This window comes from Nerophis ophidion, linkage group LG09 (assembly GCF_033978795.1).
Source record: "Nerophis ophidion isolate RoL-2023_Sa linkage group LG09, RoL_Noph_v1.0, whole genome shotgun sequence".
In the NCBI taxonomy this organism is placed as follows: domain Eukaryota; kingdom Metazoa; phylum Chordata; class Actinopteri; order Syngnathiformes; family Syngnathidae; genus Nerophis; species Nerophis ophidion.
In genome coordinates, this window is record NC_084619.1 from 53,128,973 (window position 1) to 53,145,871 (window position 16,899).

At 38.0% G+C, this 16,899-nt stretch overlaps 1 protein-coding gene across 3 annotated transcripts in view; it reads right to left on the bottom strand.

Moving 5' to 3' along the window:
* Positions 1–230: 230 nt before the first annotated feature.
* Positions 231–16,899, bottom strand: part of LOC133559456 (polyribonucleotide nucleotidyltransferase 1, mitochondrial) — a 29,518-nt gene continuing 12,849 nt past the window's right edge. For 2 of the 3 annotated variants that reach the window (XM_061911225.1, XM_061911227.1), the window contains 19 exons: positions 12,212–12,263; positions 12,064–12,121; positions 11,911–12,007; positions 11,729–11,831; positions 11,584–11,654; positions 7,758–7,794; positions 7,617–7,683; positions 7,135–7,224; positions 7,000–7,053; positions 6,817–6,926; positions 5,628–5,699; positions 5,494–5,557; positions 3,321–3,404; positions 3,162–3,245; positions 2,964–3,070; positions 985–1,040; positions 832–910; positions 712–759; positions 231–642 (listed from right to left, as the gene is read on the bottom strand). In XM_061911225.1, the coding sequence (XP_061767209.1) occupies positions 475–642; positions 712–759; positions 832–910; positions 985–1,040; positions 2,964–3,070; positions 3,162–3,245; positions 3,321–3,404; positions 5,494–5,557; positions 5,628–5,699; positions 6,817–6,926; positions 7,000–7,053; positions 7,135–7,224; positions 7,617–7,683; positions 7,758–7,794; positions 11,584–11,654; positions 11,729–11,831; positions 11,911–12,007; positions 12,064–12,121; positions 12,212–12,263 (1,501 nt within the window). In that variant the 3' untranslated portion in view covers positions 231–474. The remainder of the gene's footprint in view (positions 643–711; positions 760–831; positions 911–984; positions 1,041–2,963; positions 3,071–3,161; positions 3,246–3,320; positions 3,405–5,493; positions 5,558–5,627; positions 5,700–6,816; positions 6,927–6,999; positions 7,054–7,134; positions 7,225–7,616; positions 7,684–7,757; positions 7,795–11,583; positions 11,655–11,728; positions 11,832–11,910; positions 12,008–12,063; positions 12,122–12,211; positions 12,264–16,899) is intronic. The other variant, XM_061911226.1, reaches the window with a different exon arrangement.

Consider the following 16,899-nt stretch of genomic DNA (forward strand, 5'->3'; position numbering starts at 1 on the left):
ACATTCACGCACTGATGGCGGGAGCTGCCATGCAAGGCCCTAACCACGACCCATCAGGAGCAAGGGTGAAGTGACTTACTCAAGGACACAATGGATGTGACGAAGTTCGTAGAAGGTGGTCGATCGAACCAGGAACCCTCAGGTTACTGGCACGGCCACTCTCCCAACCGCGCCACACCGTCCCCCGGCTTGAAATGTTATTTTGAAACAAAGACAATTATTAGGATATATTCACAGTATACTGCAATCTAAAATGTTTATTTACATGACCCACACATATTGCGCACTGCACGATTAAAAAAAACAGATATTTTACACATTATGTACTGTTGTTTTGTCCGTGATTTTCCTTGCAGGTCAAACGCCACAAAAAAGAGCATACCGGTATCTATTTTCTCCAGATTGTGTATAGAGCTGCAGTTTAACTCCACAGCCACCAGGGGAAAACATGGCGCTGGTTGCCCTCTGTGTCATTCACTTGAGATCAGCTAATGAGTCTGCTTTTGTGTTGTCTGAGTTGGACCTCATGGAGATGCTCTGCTTGTCGCTCAGTGTTTTAAGCATCGTGGCCACAGGAGACTGGAGGACTTTACGAGACAGTCTCATCCTGCCGTCAGTGGGGTCCCGTCCAAAATACTTGACCTGTCGGAAAAGAGTTCCAGTGTGAGGAACTAGAATGTGCACAAACAACGCCGCCCCGGATAAACAAACCTGAATCTGTTGCCCCACGTCTAAACCCAGAGCACTTGGATGTTGAATCTAAGTGTAAAAAACAAAACGTTAAGTTTGTGACTGGACTGGAAAACATTCTGCAGAAGGCGCGCCACGCACTCGTTTGTGGTCCAGCTGGGAGTTGTGGAGGAGCACAGCGCTCATGTTGGGGTAGAATTTCACCATGACTCCAATGTCCCTGCAGTATAGTACATTATAACCTCAGTTACCATTTAAAACACACATTACATGTTTTTAAGCACATGTATTTACCTTATTTCAGTAATGGTGGCAGTGTAAACAGCACCGAACTCCAGCTGCTGCTCTTGCTGCAACACATCCAAAAGCACTTCTTCATTCATACACAGAGTTAAGCCTTTTGAAGTGTGTATATTTGTACAATAATACATATTCATTTTAGAATCTAAATTCTCAAAAACGAACATTTTGTTTGGTTAGGATTGCTGGATGATGATGCAAATGCAAACAATCCCCGCAAATTATTTGCAGCCTTGCATATTTTTCTAATGCTGACAACATCCCTGCATATTTTAGCCAATCAAATTTGTATCTGAGCGGCGTTTAAAACTGCATGTCAAATGTAACTGGTAACAATATATCAACTTTTTATTGCTACTTCCCGGTCCTGTTTAAAGCACTAAGCCTTCTGGGTATTGTAGTATATAAACATTTAGCAACACACTGGCAGCCTCACTTCCTAGTTTACATATCTTTACTCAACCTAAAGTCCTCCAAGGAAAGACAATTAGGAACATATTTTCATTTGCAATGGTGCCCTAAAAAAAGAGGCAGCATTTAAATGACTGAAATGTTGAAGTGTGAGTATGAGCTTGCATTGTCTTGCATTTACCAACAAAAACAAGTGCTATAAGTCGCTCTCAACAGTTCAATAAAGTCCTTCACGTTTATGTTTAAGATAGACAAACAATTTTCAAATGTAAAAAAACCACAAAGAGAGAATGTCTACAACTTGTGGACGACAGAGCAAACAGAAGACAATAAGGAAACCTTTGGTGGTCTTTATTTCTGTACTTATAATTAACTAGTACTAGTATTAGTAAAAAGTGTACTGTAATTCGACAATGAGCTCTGAGTTTGTGCTTTTACTGCCATCTAGTGCACAACTTTAAGTCTGCATGGTATAAAATTACTGTTTTTCAGTTTTTGTTGAATTGCAAGGAACATATATAAAATTGAAAAATTCATTTAAAAAAAATCCAATCACAAGTTGATTTAAGGATTTAAAAAAAGGTTCAAAACGTTAGAACTTTTGACGCATCTTTCTGAAAATACTGCCCCAAATTCAGGCATTTCAGGCCGCAGTTATCACAAAAAATCTGGAAGGACTGGATGACAATAAGGAGCCCTTTGGTGGCGTTTCTTTCTGTAATTATAATTAATTATAATATCTGTAATTGTAGTTAATTAGTACTATTATTAGTTATAATTATATAAAACAGTACAGGAATTTGACAATGAGCTCCGAGTATGTGCTCTAACTTTAAACCTGAAAAAGAAAATAAAAAGAGAATTGTTGGATACTTCTCTTCTATTAAACAAAACTAGTTTTCTTTTAAGTAATATAATACAAACCACACATTTGTCAGAGATGTCTATTTTATGGAGGAATGTAGCTTATCATAAAACTGGCACCCAATGTTATTAAAACAGTTTTGATTTTGAATCAAGAGTAAATTTGAAATGAAAATTGATTCTGAATGGAATCATTAATGCCCAAGAATCAAATCAAATCGTGGGGTGTCCAAAGGTTCACAGCCCTGATACACACATCTGTTCAAGAGACCAAAGATGCAAGTATATATTTATGGTTTGGTACATGCCTTTGCTGTTTGCACCCATGAACCATTTAGTTACCGTAGCCTTTTTTTTAGATTGCCCATCCATCCCTCCATCCATTTTCTACGGCTTGTCCCTTTTGGGATCGCAGGGGGTTGCTGGAGCCTAGCTCAGCTGCATTTGGGCGGAAGGCGTGGTACACCCTGGACAAGTCGCCACCTCATCGCAGTGCCAACACAGATAGACAGACATTCACACTCACATTCACACACTAGGACCAATTTAGTGTTGTCACTCAACCTATCCCCAGGTGCATGTCTTTGGAGGTGGGAGGAAGCCGGAGTACCCGTAGGGAACCCACGCAGTTACAGGGAGAACATGCAAACTCCACACATGCCCATCTAAAAAAAAAAAAAAACATGGTGCAGACTCACATCATCTTTGCAGATCTCTCTGATGAAGTCCTGCGCCTCGCTGAGGGCTCCTGGCGTGGGAGCAAACACGGAGAAAGTCTCCTCATCCATTTGACTTATTGTCACTCCTTAAAAGGACACCAAACAGAGCGTTTCACACACTGCCCCAGGCCTTGCATTGTGGCGAGAAAAAGAAAGAAACAAAAAAAACGATGTTACCTGTTTGAGCTTGTAACTTACGAAGGTTGCAGCCTCCTGGGCCCACAAAGCGAGCTCTTCTCGACACAGGAACATGCACCTTCTCTGCACACCCACAAGCAGCAATCTACTTTTACTGCTTGAAGTCAGGAGTTCCACATATTTATGTCCAAAACTCACCAACCACTGGCCCATTCTCCTTCCTGGCTGCTCTCGGCTTTGCTATGCACTTGTTCATGATGCGCAGCATTTCCCGCTTTGCCACTGAAAAGTTGTTCATACACTTGACCAAACCATCAACAATAAAATTATAACTAAAGTGAGTACAACCCTCACATTTCAGCACACATTTATATGAGAAAAACACTACTAACAAAATAATAGACTTTAGAGTAGTCCATGTACAGCTTGTATAGCAGTAGAGATGAACTATCCGCTGAAAATAAGTCAACATAAGCGAGTAGCAAAATAATTGTGTCTTGTGTCATTTACGTGGTAGGGGTAATGTGCAACAGTGGTGGGTGAATACTGGGAATTTTAGTGTCCATCCGATACCAGGTGAATACAGGGCTAGGATCGTTGATGCAGATAAAGATGGCGTAGCTCAGAGGGTTGAGCGGTCCATAAACTTGTGGGTTCTGGGTACGAGTCCAGCTTTCGCCAACTTATGAATGTGAAAAACATGCTTGCCGATGGTCAGAGAGCTAATTGGAAGCCCCCTTTCCGTCATTTTAACCCGGGGCAGCGGTGGCTACAAATGTGCCTTACCACCATAAATGTGGAGGGAATGAACGATGGGTTCTTAGTTCACACTAGAGCGCTTTGGGAGTATAGAAAAACGCTATATACCGTATTTTTCGGAGTGTAAGTCGCTCCAGGGTATAAGTCGCATCTGCCGAAAATGCATAATAAAGAAGGAAAAAAACACATATAAGTCGCACTAGAGTATAAGTTGCATTTTTGGGGGAAATTTATTAGATAAAACCCAACACCAAGAATAGACATTTGAAAGGCAATTTAAAATAAATAAAGAATAGTGAACAACAGGCTGAATAAGTGTACGTTGTATGACGCATAAATAACCAACTGAGAAGGTGCCTGGTATGTTAACGTAACATATTATGGTAAGAGTCATTCAAATAACTATAACATATAGAACATGCTATATGTTTACCAAACAATCTGTCACTCCTAATTGCTAAATCCCATGAAATATTATACGTCTAGTCTCTTACCTGAATGAGATAAATAATATTATTTGATATTTTACGGTAATGTGTTAATAATTTCACACATAATTCGCGCCTGAGTATAAGTCGCAGCCCCGGGCAAACTATGAAAAAAAATACAGTAGATCAATTCTAACAAAAATTTAAAATGATGTAATAATGTATGCATACATAAAAAAAAAATCTTATGACGCTCTACAATTTGTTGAGAAAAAAAATCTAAAAATAGCAAAAAATAGAAATGTAACAAAAAAATTAAAAAAGAGGAAAAGAAAGAGAGAGAGCTTGAGAGAAAAAAGAGAAAAAATAAAAAAAAGAGAAAGAGAAAAAAGAGAATGAAAACGAGAGCTTGAGAGAAAAAAGAGCGACACAGAAAAAGAAAGAGAGCATGAATTAAAAAGGAGAGAGACAGAGAACAAATAAAGAGAAAAAGACAATGAAACAGAGAGAGTGAGTGAGCGAGCGAGAGCGAAAGAGGGAAAAGAGAGCATGAGAGAAAAAAAGAGAAAGAGAGCGAGAGAGAGAGAGAGAGAGAGAGAGAGAGAGAGAGCGATAGAGGAATAGAAAGAGAGCATGAGAGAAAAATTGGGAAAGAGAGAAAAAATGAGAAAGAGATAAAGTAAATGAGAGTGACAAAGAGAGAAAAAGAGAGCAAGAAAGAGAGAGCGAGAGACAAACAGAAAAAGAGAGGGCACGAGTGGAAAAAAAGGAGAGCGAGTGACATAAAAAATCAAGAGCATGAGAGAGAGCTAGAGTGCCAGAGAGTGAGACAAAAAAGAGAGAGCAATAGCGAGAGAGGGAGTGAGAACATGAGACCAAGCGAGAGAGCGACAGCTCAAGAGCAAGCGCTCAAGAGCGAGCGAGCGAGAGACAGAGAGAGAGAGAGGGAAATAGCTGGATGTGGAGCAGAAGAGAAACTCCAACTGAAGTATCAATCAATCCAATCACATTAATATTAATACTATGGACATTTACATCGACACGCCCAGCCCTATTGTACCGAGACATTGTGAAGCGAGGCTGGACTGTTGTACCTTGACAGCATATTTTAAAATGTGAGGACTGTACTCACTTTTAGGCGACACTATGTATTCCCTATAGCAAAATGTTTGTTTTGAACAAACCTGTGGCCTGTTGGATGGCCTCCATGACCACCCGTAGAGGCAAACCTGGAATCTTCACATCGGCCTGGAGGTGAGACAGAATGATTAAATATGTGACAAAGAGCTAATTTGGAAAGCCGTTGCTCCTATTTTACCTGTAAAGCAGTGATGCCCTGTTTGGTTCCTGCCAGCTTGAAGTCCATATCTCCAAGGTAGTCCTCTATTCCCTGTTCCAGAAAAAAAACCCACCAAAAATACTAATAAGTAGATGTGGGAATATTTGGGTACCTCAAAATTCGATCCGATTCTTGTGGTGATGATGCGATTCAGAATCAATTCTCGATTTAACACGATTCATGATTCAGACCGATTCTCGCAGTGTACCGTAAATTCTGGACTATAAGTCGCTACTTTTTTCAAATATTAAAAAAAACAAACGAGAAAAGACACTAAATAGGTGTGTTATTGTTTGAGCTTTGGCGCCATATTTGGAAAAAGTTTACTCACTGCTGCATTGCCCTTGGGTTTACAGTGTGCTTTCAACCGGAAGTAGAAGTGCCGTTTTGTCTTATCGTCGCCTTTCTACTCATATGGATTCTTCATTAATCACTGCAAGCAACAGTGTTAAGTTTTACAATATAACTAAAACAATTCTTACTTACTAAACCGTCCCATGTGTGATGTTTGTAGGAGTGTTTGAAAGTATATTTGTACATACTAATGTAATGATGCTAGCGTCGTTACATTAGTTAATATGCTAACATGTTTACGAGTGTCTTTGTACGTGTTATAAACGTGCAATGGCATTCTTTTTGTATTGTGTAAGTTTCATAAATTCACCAAAACCTCACCATGAACTTATTGAGTTTGTTTAGCTGATTGGAGAGCTAGCTCGCACAGCCAGTGGGTTCATGATGATGACTTCTGTTTTGTTTGATCAGCCGTTTTACTGCCATGTTACAGACACCGTTTGGAAACAAATAAGGTATGTAAATAAACATTTACAAAATCTTTCTGTGTACATATATTTCTGCGGCTTATAGTCCAGTGCGTCCAATATATGGAAAAATATTTTGTTTCTCTGAAAATGTAGTGGATTCGGCTTGCATACCGGTGTATTTACGGTCCAGAAAATACGGTATTATTTGGTTGAAACTCTTTCATAACAGGTTACAGTTTACAAAACCTTCTTTTGGTTGCGAGTAAGCATGGAGATGGCCTAAAAACCTATTTTATTCCTAAAAAGTACAATAAAAAAACAAAACAACTGCCAATATAATGTATTTGAATTTTTTTTGGGAGGAACCTTATTAATAAGTGATTTATTGTCACTTTGTTGTTTACCAGAATGTCAGTAAGCAGTCTGTAGTCTTGGATCTCTGTGGGTTTCCCCGGGTTGGACTTGGAGATGAGACCCACGGCAACACCGGCCACAGGAGAAGAGATGGGCACGCCTGGTAGACAACACAACTCAAGCGTCTTGTTTTCTTTTTTTGCACACAAACCCAACGTTTAGCGGGTGAATACCTGCGTCCATTAGAGCGAGGCTGCCTCCACATGCTGAAGCCATGGACGAAGACCCTAAGAGGTTTTAAGTCAGGTAAGGAAAATACACTTTTTTTTCTTTTTTCTTTTTTATAAAAAGAGTCTTCAAACGCTCACCATTAGACTCCAGCACCTCAGCAGTGACCCTGATGGTGAAAGGGAAGTCTTTGGGGATGACAGGTCTCAGTGCTTTCTCGGCCAGGGCGCCTACGAACACATTCATTCAATCAATCAATGTTTATTTATATACCCCTAAATCACAAGTGTCTCAAAGCCACAAGCCACAACGACATCCGCAGTACAGAGCCCACATAAGGGCAACAAAAAACTCACCCCAGTGGGACGCCGATATGAATGACTATGAGAAACCTTGGAGAGGACCGCATATGTGCCCCCCCCCCCCCCCCAGGGGAGCCCGAAAGCAAAGGACGTCGAGTGGGTCTAACATAATATTGTGAAAGTCTTGTCCATAGTGGATCTAACATAATAGCGAGAGTCCAATCCAGAATGGATCTAACATAATAGTGAGAGTCCAGTTCATTGGATGAGGTGGGTGTTCCTAATCATGTGTTGCCAGAAGGACGGAATTCATTGCTAACCGTGTCCTAGCTCTCTCCTGTTCAGACCGCCAATCTTTCCGATCTCGTTAGTCGCGTAAGGTGGGAACTGCAATGAAAAGATGAAGGTGGATGGTTGAGATGAATAGTTTAGGACTAACAGAGAAAAAGGCTTTGACTTACTTCATAATGAAGCATGAAGTTTTTGTCCTTGATGCCACTGTCGATAAAAAAAAAACACACAAATGATTTCACACACAGTAGTTTCACAACAATGTCTTAATTTCACACAAAGACAACTGAATATTGGAAATGCTTTAATTACACAGTGGAACCTCGATTTACAAACCACTATATTTGAGAACTTTGCGATTGAGTTATATATGTTTCCATGTGTGAAAAATTTTGTGTACCGCGTGCAGCCATTTCGCAGCATTTTTGGAAAGGTGGAGCACTCCATGTCACTTGCTGGGCAGAACAGTACGCTACTAGTCACTACTCAGTGCTACAGCAAGCGTGCCATTTTTGTGTTTTTTTCGTCGTGGAAAAAAGGGGGGAGTTGCTGAGGAGTTAAAAAAGATAAAGAAAAAGAAAAAAAAGTATTTTGCGAGAAGTACATCAATGACGAAGCAGGCTTCGTACTACGGCAAGTTTTAATTGTGATGACACCGTCTTTTTCTGGGAAAATATGTATATTACAGAGAAGACTACCTCTTGTTCAGCTGCGCCTCTTCAAAGAGCACACGTAAATGGGCCCTTGCCCACTTCCCTCTCGCTGCTCCTTTCTAGTCAGCCCTTCCTTTGTCGACATTAATTTAAGTGGATTTTACTTTTTTTAAATGTTTAGTATTGTAGCAATTTAGTTGTTAAAGTCAAGGATTTTTGTGATTTCTGATTGTTCGTGAGGGCACCAAAGGGACGTCTGCGTTTGCGAGCGTGTTGGCAGAGCTGAGCATATGGCACAGTTGAGCTTGTCATTGTTGTCTTGGATTGGTAATAAAGAGAAAGTTGATCCATCACCCCATTTTTATGTTTGTTTGATATTCAGTATTGTATTGCACTTTATATTAGGTTCAACGTGTACACACCGTCACTACAATATGGACTTTTGTCGAGATTGCAACCCATTTATCATATTTACATTGTTTGGTACAGAGAAATGTGCTTCACTATATGAACTTTTCTATTCAAGAACCCTATTCAGGAACCATTCACGTTATTAAATCGAGGTTTCACTGTACTTAGCTAAAGCGCAATGACGAGAGACTGGTATTTTCCCCATTTTAAACCCATTATGTATAAGGAATAGAGAAGCACAATATTATTTTTTATCAAGCCGATATTGATACAGAAAACTTCCTGCTTCTCAAGACTGATATAGATAACATTTATCTATAATTTTAAAATTCAGATTTGTGCACATCTTTCTTTAGCAGCAGGCGACCACCATAGCGATAGTCGCGTTTCAGGTGACTGATAAGGTGTGATGTGTTGAAGCTCGCTGTTTTTCCCTCCTTGCGGAATGTTTTTGCAGAACATTTAGTGGAGGTAGAAGGCAAAAAGTTCCACACGGTCAACGCCATGTGTGTTTACAGAGAGCCCAGGGGAAGTTTACGGCAGGCCATTTACAGCACGTTGAGATCAGCTACTTAAAGCAGGAGAAAAGGGGCGCTTGATTTGCTCATCTTAACCCACCTACAGCCCAGTACGGTTAATCTCGCCTCAATGGATTTAACATTTTTTAATAAGAGCTATTTCTTAAATTTTCCATGTTGTTAATGTGACATAATTCCTCATATCGGCCCAAAAAGTATTAATTATTAAAAAAACAATCAATTCTTTGGAGTGCAAGAAAAAGTGGAAAGAAAAATGTATTTATTTTTTTTGACTACATGGTAATTATTTAACGAGTATATCAGTACAACAAAGCAGCAACAGAACCAATGTTGTAAAAGTGATGAGGAACAAGGCTTCTTGGCATTTTAACGCGCATGCTGAGGGAGATAACGCTGTTAGGTACTGAACACTGACCTATACATTCGTTTGTAGTGGCCTGCTAAGAATACTTTTGGACTGCTATAAATAGATTTGGAGCCACCTCACTCATAAACACATCATAATGGGACTGCCTGTGACTGTAGCTTGAAATTTCAGCTGTGCACAATGGATGGCATCGAAAGTCTGCTTCTTAACACTGAGAATAAACCAAAATACAGCCTGAAATAACTTTAGATAAACTCTTAGCAAGTTTTTGTGCAAATAAATGACAAGTAAAACATAGTAAAAATGTTCTTGGATGACATTCTGACAATAAAATTGCCTTTGTGTACAAATGTTGAACTCTTTTCCTAAGCAAGTTTTCAATTATGCAAGCGAGTAATCGTCTGTGATTAATAATGATTAATCTAAATTGCAAAATGTGTTTCACCTGATTGAAAAAATAATAATTTGACAGCCCTACTTTATTTAGGTAGTTTTCAGAACCCTCTAAATTGTTCTATTTAAGACAGCGACTACCGTCTAGTGACATTTTCTGGTCTAAGCAAGGGCCGCTCTTTTCAACAAACAGCGGCTGCTGATGTGCACCCTTTAAAAGCACTCACAGGCTTGTGATATAACAAAACACGAAATAAGCAAAATAAATATGTTTATTTTCACTCCTAAAAATTTATTATGCTTTTCTTATTTTTTGCTTGAATGCCCCACAGAGAAATTGCAGCCACGTAGGAAACATTGCAATTAACTACTGCATCTGGTGGAGTTAATAAAAAACGCATCAGGAGGTTGCCTGTAGACAAAGGGTGTACAAACGGCCAATTTTCCTCAATTTGGCCCGCCAGACGACACAAGTTCAACAAGAAATCTGGCTGGGTCAGGGTGTTTACACTGTAAATTTAAATATCTAGCAGTCTGAAAGGTTACTTTTTTGTCTTCATCTTATGGACAACATGAGTGACACAGGTCAGTGACCATTAAGTATACTTATCATTGATGAAAATTACAGCAATTACTTATATGACCCGATCCACACAACTTTCCCTAGTCACAGGCGCAGAAAAAAAAAATTCAACCAGCACAAAAATTCACAAACATGTCACACATAACACAACCTGCTTACTGAACTTTGTGGATATTATAAAAACAGCCAGCTACCATAAACATGTCAATATTACACTTACCGGTATTTAAATCCATTGCGAGGCATAATGGGAAAAATGCAAAAAACTCTCTCCACACTTTTTCATATTTTGCCCATTTTAGCTGCTTGATATTTCTGATTGGTTATAAAACTTTAAGGAAATAGTCACTAAGGTAAACAATGAAGAAGTCAAACTTTCACATACTCTTAATAATAATTTCTAATAAATATTTATTATTATAATATGTACACATACGCACACACACATATACACATATATATATATATATATATATATATATATATATATATATTTTTTTTTTGCCCAATGCAGCTCACCAGTCAAAAAGTTTGGACTACACTGCTGTAGACACCGCTGGTAATTCCAATGTTTCATAATAAAAAACTGGCGAAAATTGGACGCCACAGTTAACTGAACGGAGGCATTAATAGCCCAGCAGGCACAAGACATTGATACAACATTTGATTATACATACATCCTACAACTGACGTCGAAACAATGTTGCAAAATAGTTGTATTTCTAAATTTACCCAACGTTGTTGGTGAGGAAATAACCAAATTTCAAATGTCAAATCAACGTCACAACCTGACATTCAATAACCGTCAAAAAGCATGTTGTTTTTACGTTGCATTTGTGTTCTAAAATATTGGTTGGGAAATGACCAAAATTCAATGATCAAATCAACATCAGAACCCAACTTTGATTAAACGTTGTCAAAAAGCATGTTGTTTTAACGTTAGGTTTGTGTTGCTCAACGTCAGGACCTAATTCAACAAGTTCTCAACGTTGTTTTCATGTCTTGTGCCCGCTGGGAGCCGCAATTTACACCAGTGGTTACTTTTCTGACCTTAACGCCGTGGTAATGATGTCTGCCTTAACGCTGGACTCCAACGAATCAAACGTGACGCTGCACAGAACCTAAAAAAACAACACAAATAAGCTTTTTTTGTGTAGAACATTTTGTTGTCGAACTAAACCGTCTTCAAACACACCTGCGTTTGTCCCCTCTGGAACAAAGCAGAACCGTGAAGCGGTTTAAAGAGGTCTACGTCACAGGAGATGTCCCTTAAAGCAGTGAGCTCCCTCCCATCACACCTACACACACAAGCATGAAGTTCATAAGCACATTATGATATCATTAGGTGTAAATACATTGTATATAATAATTATATACCTCCTGTATTCATTCAGCACCAAATTCCTGAAGATTTCTTTGCTAACAGTGTTAAAAGACTCGATAACCTCAAAAGGTTCGGCTTGAGGAAACGTTTCTGTGAAATAGACAGGATTTAGTATTTGTCTTTTCACCCCACAAACTAAGTCTTACCTTTTAGTTCCAACTCAGCTTCTAGTCGAATCTTGTTGATGGCTTCATCTCTTGATATCTGTGAATAGTAATCACACAATTAGAGACATGAACTATGTGAAATAAATGGAGAAGTATGGAAAGACCTCCACGATGTGTTGAGGCTTACTTTATCATGTGAGGAATCTGTGAAAACAGCATATATCTTCGCTGAGGTTAATCTGCAGGAAATAATCCAAATAAAAGTCACTACTGAGGCCGAGAAGGTACAAAATGGTATATTAGACAGGGTTTCCACCGTTTTTGAAAACATCCTGTTAGTTGTAAATGGGTTTATAAAGTCAACACATATAGTGAAATACACGTTTTTGTTCGAAAAATATGTTAACAAGACATGAATCAGGGTTTCTTTACCCTTAGGTCGGGGACTATATTTGGGCAGCCAAATCAGTTTGGTCCGTATGGGGCGCAGCAGTACTCAGTTCTAATACACTTTTCCACCACTTGTAGCAGTAATGACAATATCAAACAAACAGAAGAAGTCTGTAACTCAAGTCACAGTGAAGTTTATTCAGTGCAAAAATTATGATTAAAGTGGTGAGGCTGTATTTTTATTTGAACTTAAATTTTGTTGACAGTTTATTTAGGAAATATATATTAATGTCATTTATTATTCACTTAGAATGTATTTATCTTAGCACTGCATAATTGTGTGTAAATGTACTTTTCAGCTGTTCTTATGAGCCCCTTCTTTAGCAGTATACTTTTGTAATCAGTCTTGATAATAATCATTTGACAAGGTTGATCCTGTTAAACTGCAAATAGGTTAGATTTAATTTATGAATATGATTAGAATCAAGAGTAAGGATAACAATTCAGCGTTAACGTTTGAGTGGGCAGCCGGGGTGAAAAAGTTGGGCACTGATGTCAAAAAAGTTACGAACCCCAGACATAAATCATATAGTGTCATGAAAAAAATTAATAGGAAACGCGATTAGTGAACGGCAATATTTTTGGTCGATGTGTCCTAGCCCTAACCCTACTGTTAAAATATCTCACTAAGCTAAAACAGGTCTTTATACAGTGTGAATGCGCTTCAAAGTTATTAATCCTTGCTTCCAAGGTAGCAAATAATCTACATGTTTTACAAATAGTACTATCACTGGAGGACATGCAGCACACTGACCAAGAGTGAGCAGGAGAAAAGCCATGCTAACCACTAAGCTAGCTTAAATGTAACAGTGAAATAACAGAAGAATAAGTGTGTTGGGAACTTAACAGAAGTCTAGTTAAAACTAAATTATTGTGGAGAGCAACCAGTTATTAACAAAATATATGAATTTGCCTAAATGTATGTTGTAAATTAAGAAATACAAATATGGCATTAATAGTCTTCTGAGTTGAACAGCTGATGTTGTATTTGTGTGAATATTATAAGTTTATACTTTTTTCTGCTTTCCTTTCATTCATCACTTTAACCTTGTGTTTTTTACTTGACATTAAGTGGATAACAATAAAAACGCAAATGGAAACAGGATATTATCAAGTGGATTATTGATAAACCAACGACACTGTGAGCCATCACATCCAAAAAAGTAGTCGTTTGGTCAATAGTGGCAGCACTAACAGACATTTATAAATATACACAGAATAATGTCATTTCATATACTAAAAATAAAAATATCAATGTCATAATTTGATTTTTTGTGTGTAAGATGATTATTATATATTTTTTGTTGTCTAATTGCACTCCCTGCTCTGCCCCAACACTTTAGGTCGTTGAAAAACGATTTAAAAAATATAAATTTTAATTTATACTAATTAGGGACCGAATGTCCCTATGGGACAGAGGACCCTATTGTATTTCAAAGGTTTTATTATTATTAATTGCAAAAATTGCGATGAAAAAAAAAAAAAAAAAAAACTCCAAATTGGGCTCTAGCGCCCCCTAGGGATAAAACACAGACACAACTGCTCTTAGGAAGAAAACACAGACAAAACTGCTCCTAGGAAGAAAACACAGACAAAACTGCTTGTAACTTCCGGTAGGAATGTCGTAGAGACATGAAACAAAAACCTTTATGTAGGTCTCACTTAGACCCTCCTTTAGCAAAAATCAACAGGAAGTTGGCAGTTACCCCTTCAAAACAAAAGTTTTGTAAAAACCCGTCACCTTCTTTCAAACATTATCTCCGCTGAGCGCGTTTGTTGTGTCGGCTTCAAACACGCACAGAAGAGATCCTAAACTCTTCTGATTAAAAGTTGAGAAAATAGTTTTAATAACTGCTCCGGTTTTGATTTTACGAGCCTTCAAAGAACCGCTGCGCTAATTCTGCTGCCGTCTCAAGATGGCCGCTTAAAAGCAGGAAGCACCAGCATGACCACACAATGCAGAGAAGGTAGGTACTGTGCGGGTAAAGATATGTTGACTGGGTGAAAGAAGGAGGCCCCAGTTTGACACCAGGATAAAGAGAAGGTAGGTAATATGCAGGTAAAAATATGTTGTTTTGGTGATGGCAGGAAGCACCTCCGCGTATGGGTGACAGACAGATGCACCAGTGTGACCCCAGGATGCAGGGAGGGTAGGTAATGTGCAGGTAAAGATATGTTGAATGGGTAAAGGCAGGAATCACCAGCAAAAGTCGGTCCAGTCCATCGCTGCTTGCAGCTTTAATTTTATTAATGTATTCATTAAAAAATATATTCATATTAATTATATTCAATACCATCAATATGCTGTCATTTCACAGTTGCCTTGTCCTTGTGTAATGGATGTTACTTGTAGCTCGGTGGACAGCACGCTCGCCTCTCATGCTGGCAACCTGAGTTTGTGCCCCGCTCGCAGCAGTTGGTAGGAAACAACACAATGTGGAGCCTCAACATTTGCACTGACATTGCTGAATAAGAAAACGGAATTTTATTCACTGTATGTAATGACAAGAGAATAAATCATAACCTTTTTTTATAAATTAGTTTTTCTCTGCTGCAAAATGCCCCAGCATTAACTTTAACAATGTAAAGGCGCCACTGTGACTCGATACTGAAATATCAATACCAACGATACCAGATCTTTATGTTCTACTAACAATTCTCAAATCAAAATATCAATACTTTTGTATACTTAGGTTCAGGGGTGTCCCAAACCTTTTCCGCCAGGGGCCGGATACTGAAAAGTCAAAATATGCGGGGGCCATATTGATATTTTTCTATTTTACATAAGGCTAAAAACACATATTGTGTCAGCATTGTATTATAGGTAACTATGTATATCACTATTAACTAATAGGTAGAACATTTCAGCTTTTCTTCATTAAATACAATTATTTTTGTACTTTTTTCTTATGTTTTTACTGTAGTTTTTTCCCCCATGTATGGATAGAATAAAATGTATAATATTAATTTTTTTTATATAATTGCGTAAATGCATAAACTAATGTGTCAAACATTCTGCCTGTATGAAAATAATAATGTTCAGTTACATATTTAACAGTGTTTATCATTATTGTGGTTATTTTTCAAATTGATTACGTCATAATTATTTTTATTTAACTAACTAAATTGTGTTTGTATTTAAAGTGTATTTTTACTTTGAGAATTTCTAATATTTTAAATCAGGAGTGTCTAAACTTTATTTATTTTTTAAATATTATTACCGTATATATATTTGAAGACAAAACTGCTTTACAGGTGACTAAGCATATTATTATCAATTATTAGTTTAAAAATGTCATCTTTTTCTCATTACTTTCAGATTTTTTTTCTTACATTTTTGCTGTTTTTTCCCCATGTAAGAATAGAATAAAATTATTAATAATATTATTAATATGACTGTGTACCTGCAAAACATAGTGCGTCAAAAATTCTGCCTGTATGAAAATGTTAATGTTCAGTTACATATTTAACAGTGTTTATTATGATTGTTGTAATTATTCAAATAGATTACTTCATAATTTAGTATTATTTTTGTTTTATTTAACTAACTAAACTTTGTATTTAAAATGCATTTTATTTTTTATTTTGAAAGCTTGTAATATATTATATGGGGTGTTTAACATATTTTTATCAAAAACAAATGCTAATCAGATATTACCATACATCCATCCATCCGTCCATTTTATACCGCGTGTTCCCTTTGGGGTCGCGGGGGGTGCTGGAGCCTATCTCAGCTACAATCGGGCGGAAGGCGTCGTACACCCTGGACAAGTCGCCACCTCATCGCAGGGCCAACACAGATAGACAGACAACATTCACACTCACATTCACACACTTGGGCCACTTTTTAGTGTTGCCAGTCAACCTATGTGTATATATTTAAAGACAAAACATTGTACTGTAGGTGACTAAGTATCCATCAATTTTCACCGCTTGTCCAGATCGGGGTCGCGCGGGTGATGGAGCCTATCTCAGCTAAATTTGGGCGGAAGGCACTGTACACCCTGGACAAGTCGCCATCTCATCATAGGGCCAACACAGATAGACAGACAACATTCACACTCACATTCACACACTAGGGCCAATTTAGTGTTGCCAATCAACCTATCCCCAGGTGCATGTCTTTGGAGGTGGGAGGAAGTTGGAGTACCCGTCACGGGGAGAACATGCAAACTCCACACAGAAAGATCCTGAGCGCAGGATAGAACCCAGGACGTACTAACCCCTTTATCACCGTGCTGCCCCCGTGACTAGGTATATTATTATAAATTGTTGGTTTAAAAATTTCAGCTTTGTCTCACTACGTTCAGTTTTTTGCTCTTTTTTCTTGCATTTTTACTATTTTTTTTTTGTTTGTTTTTATTTGAAAAAAAAAACACTATTTTTTTTTTAAATTTGAACAGACACATTAGGTATATTTGCACA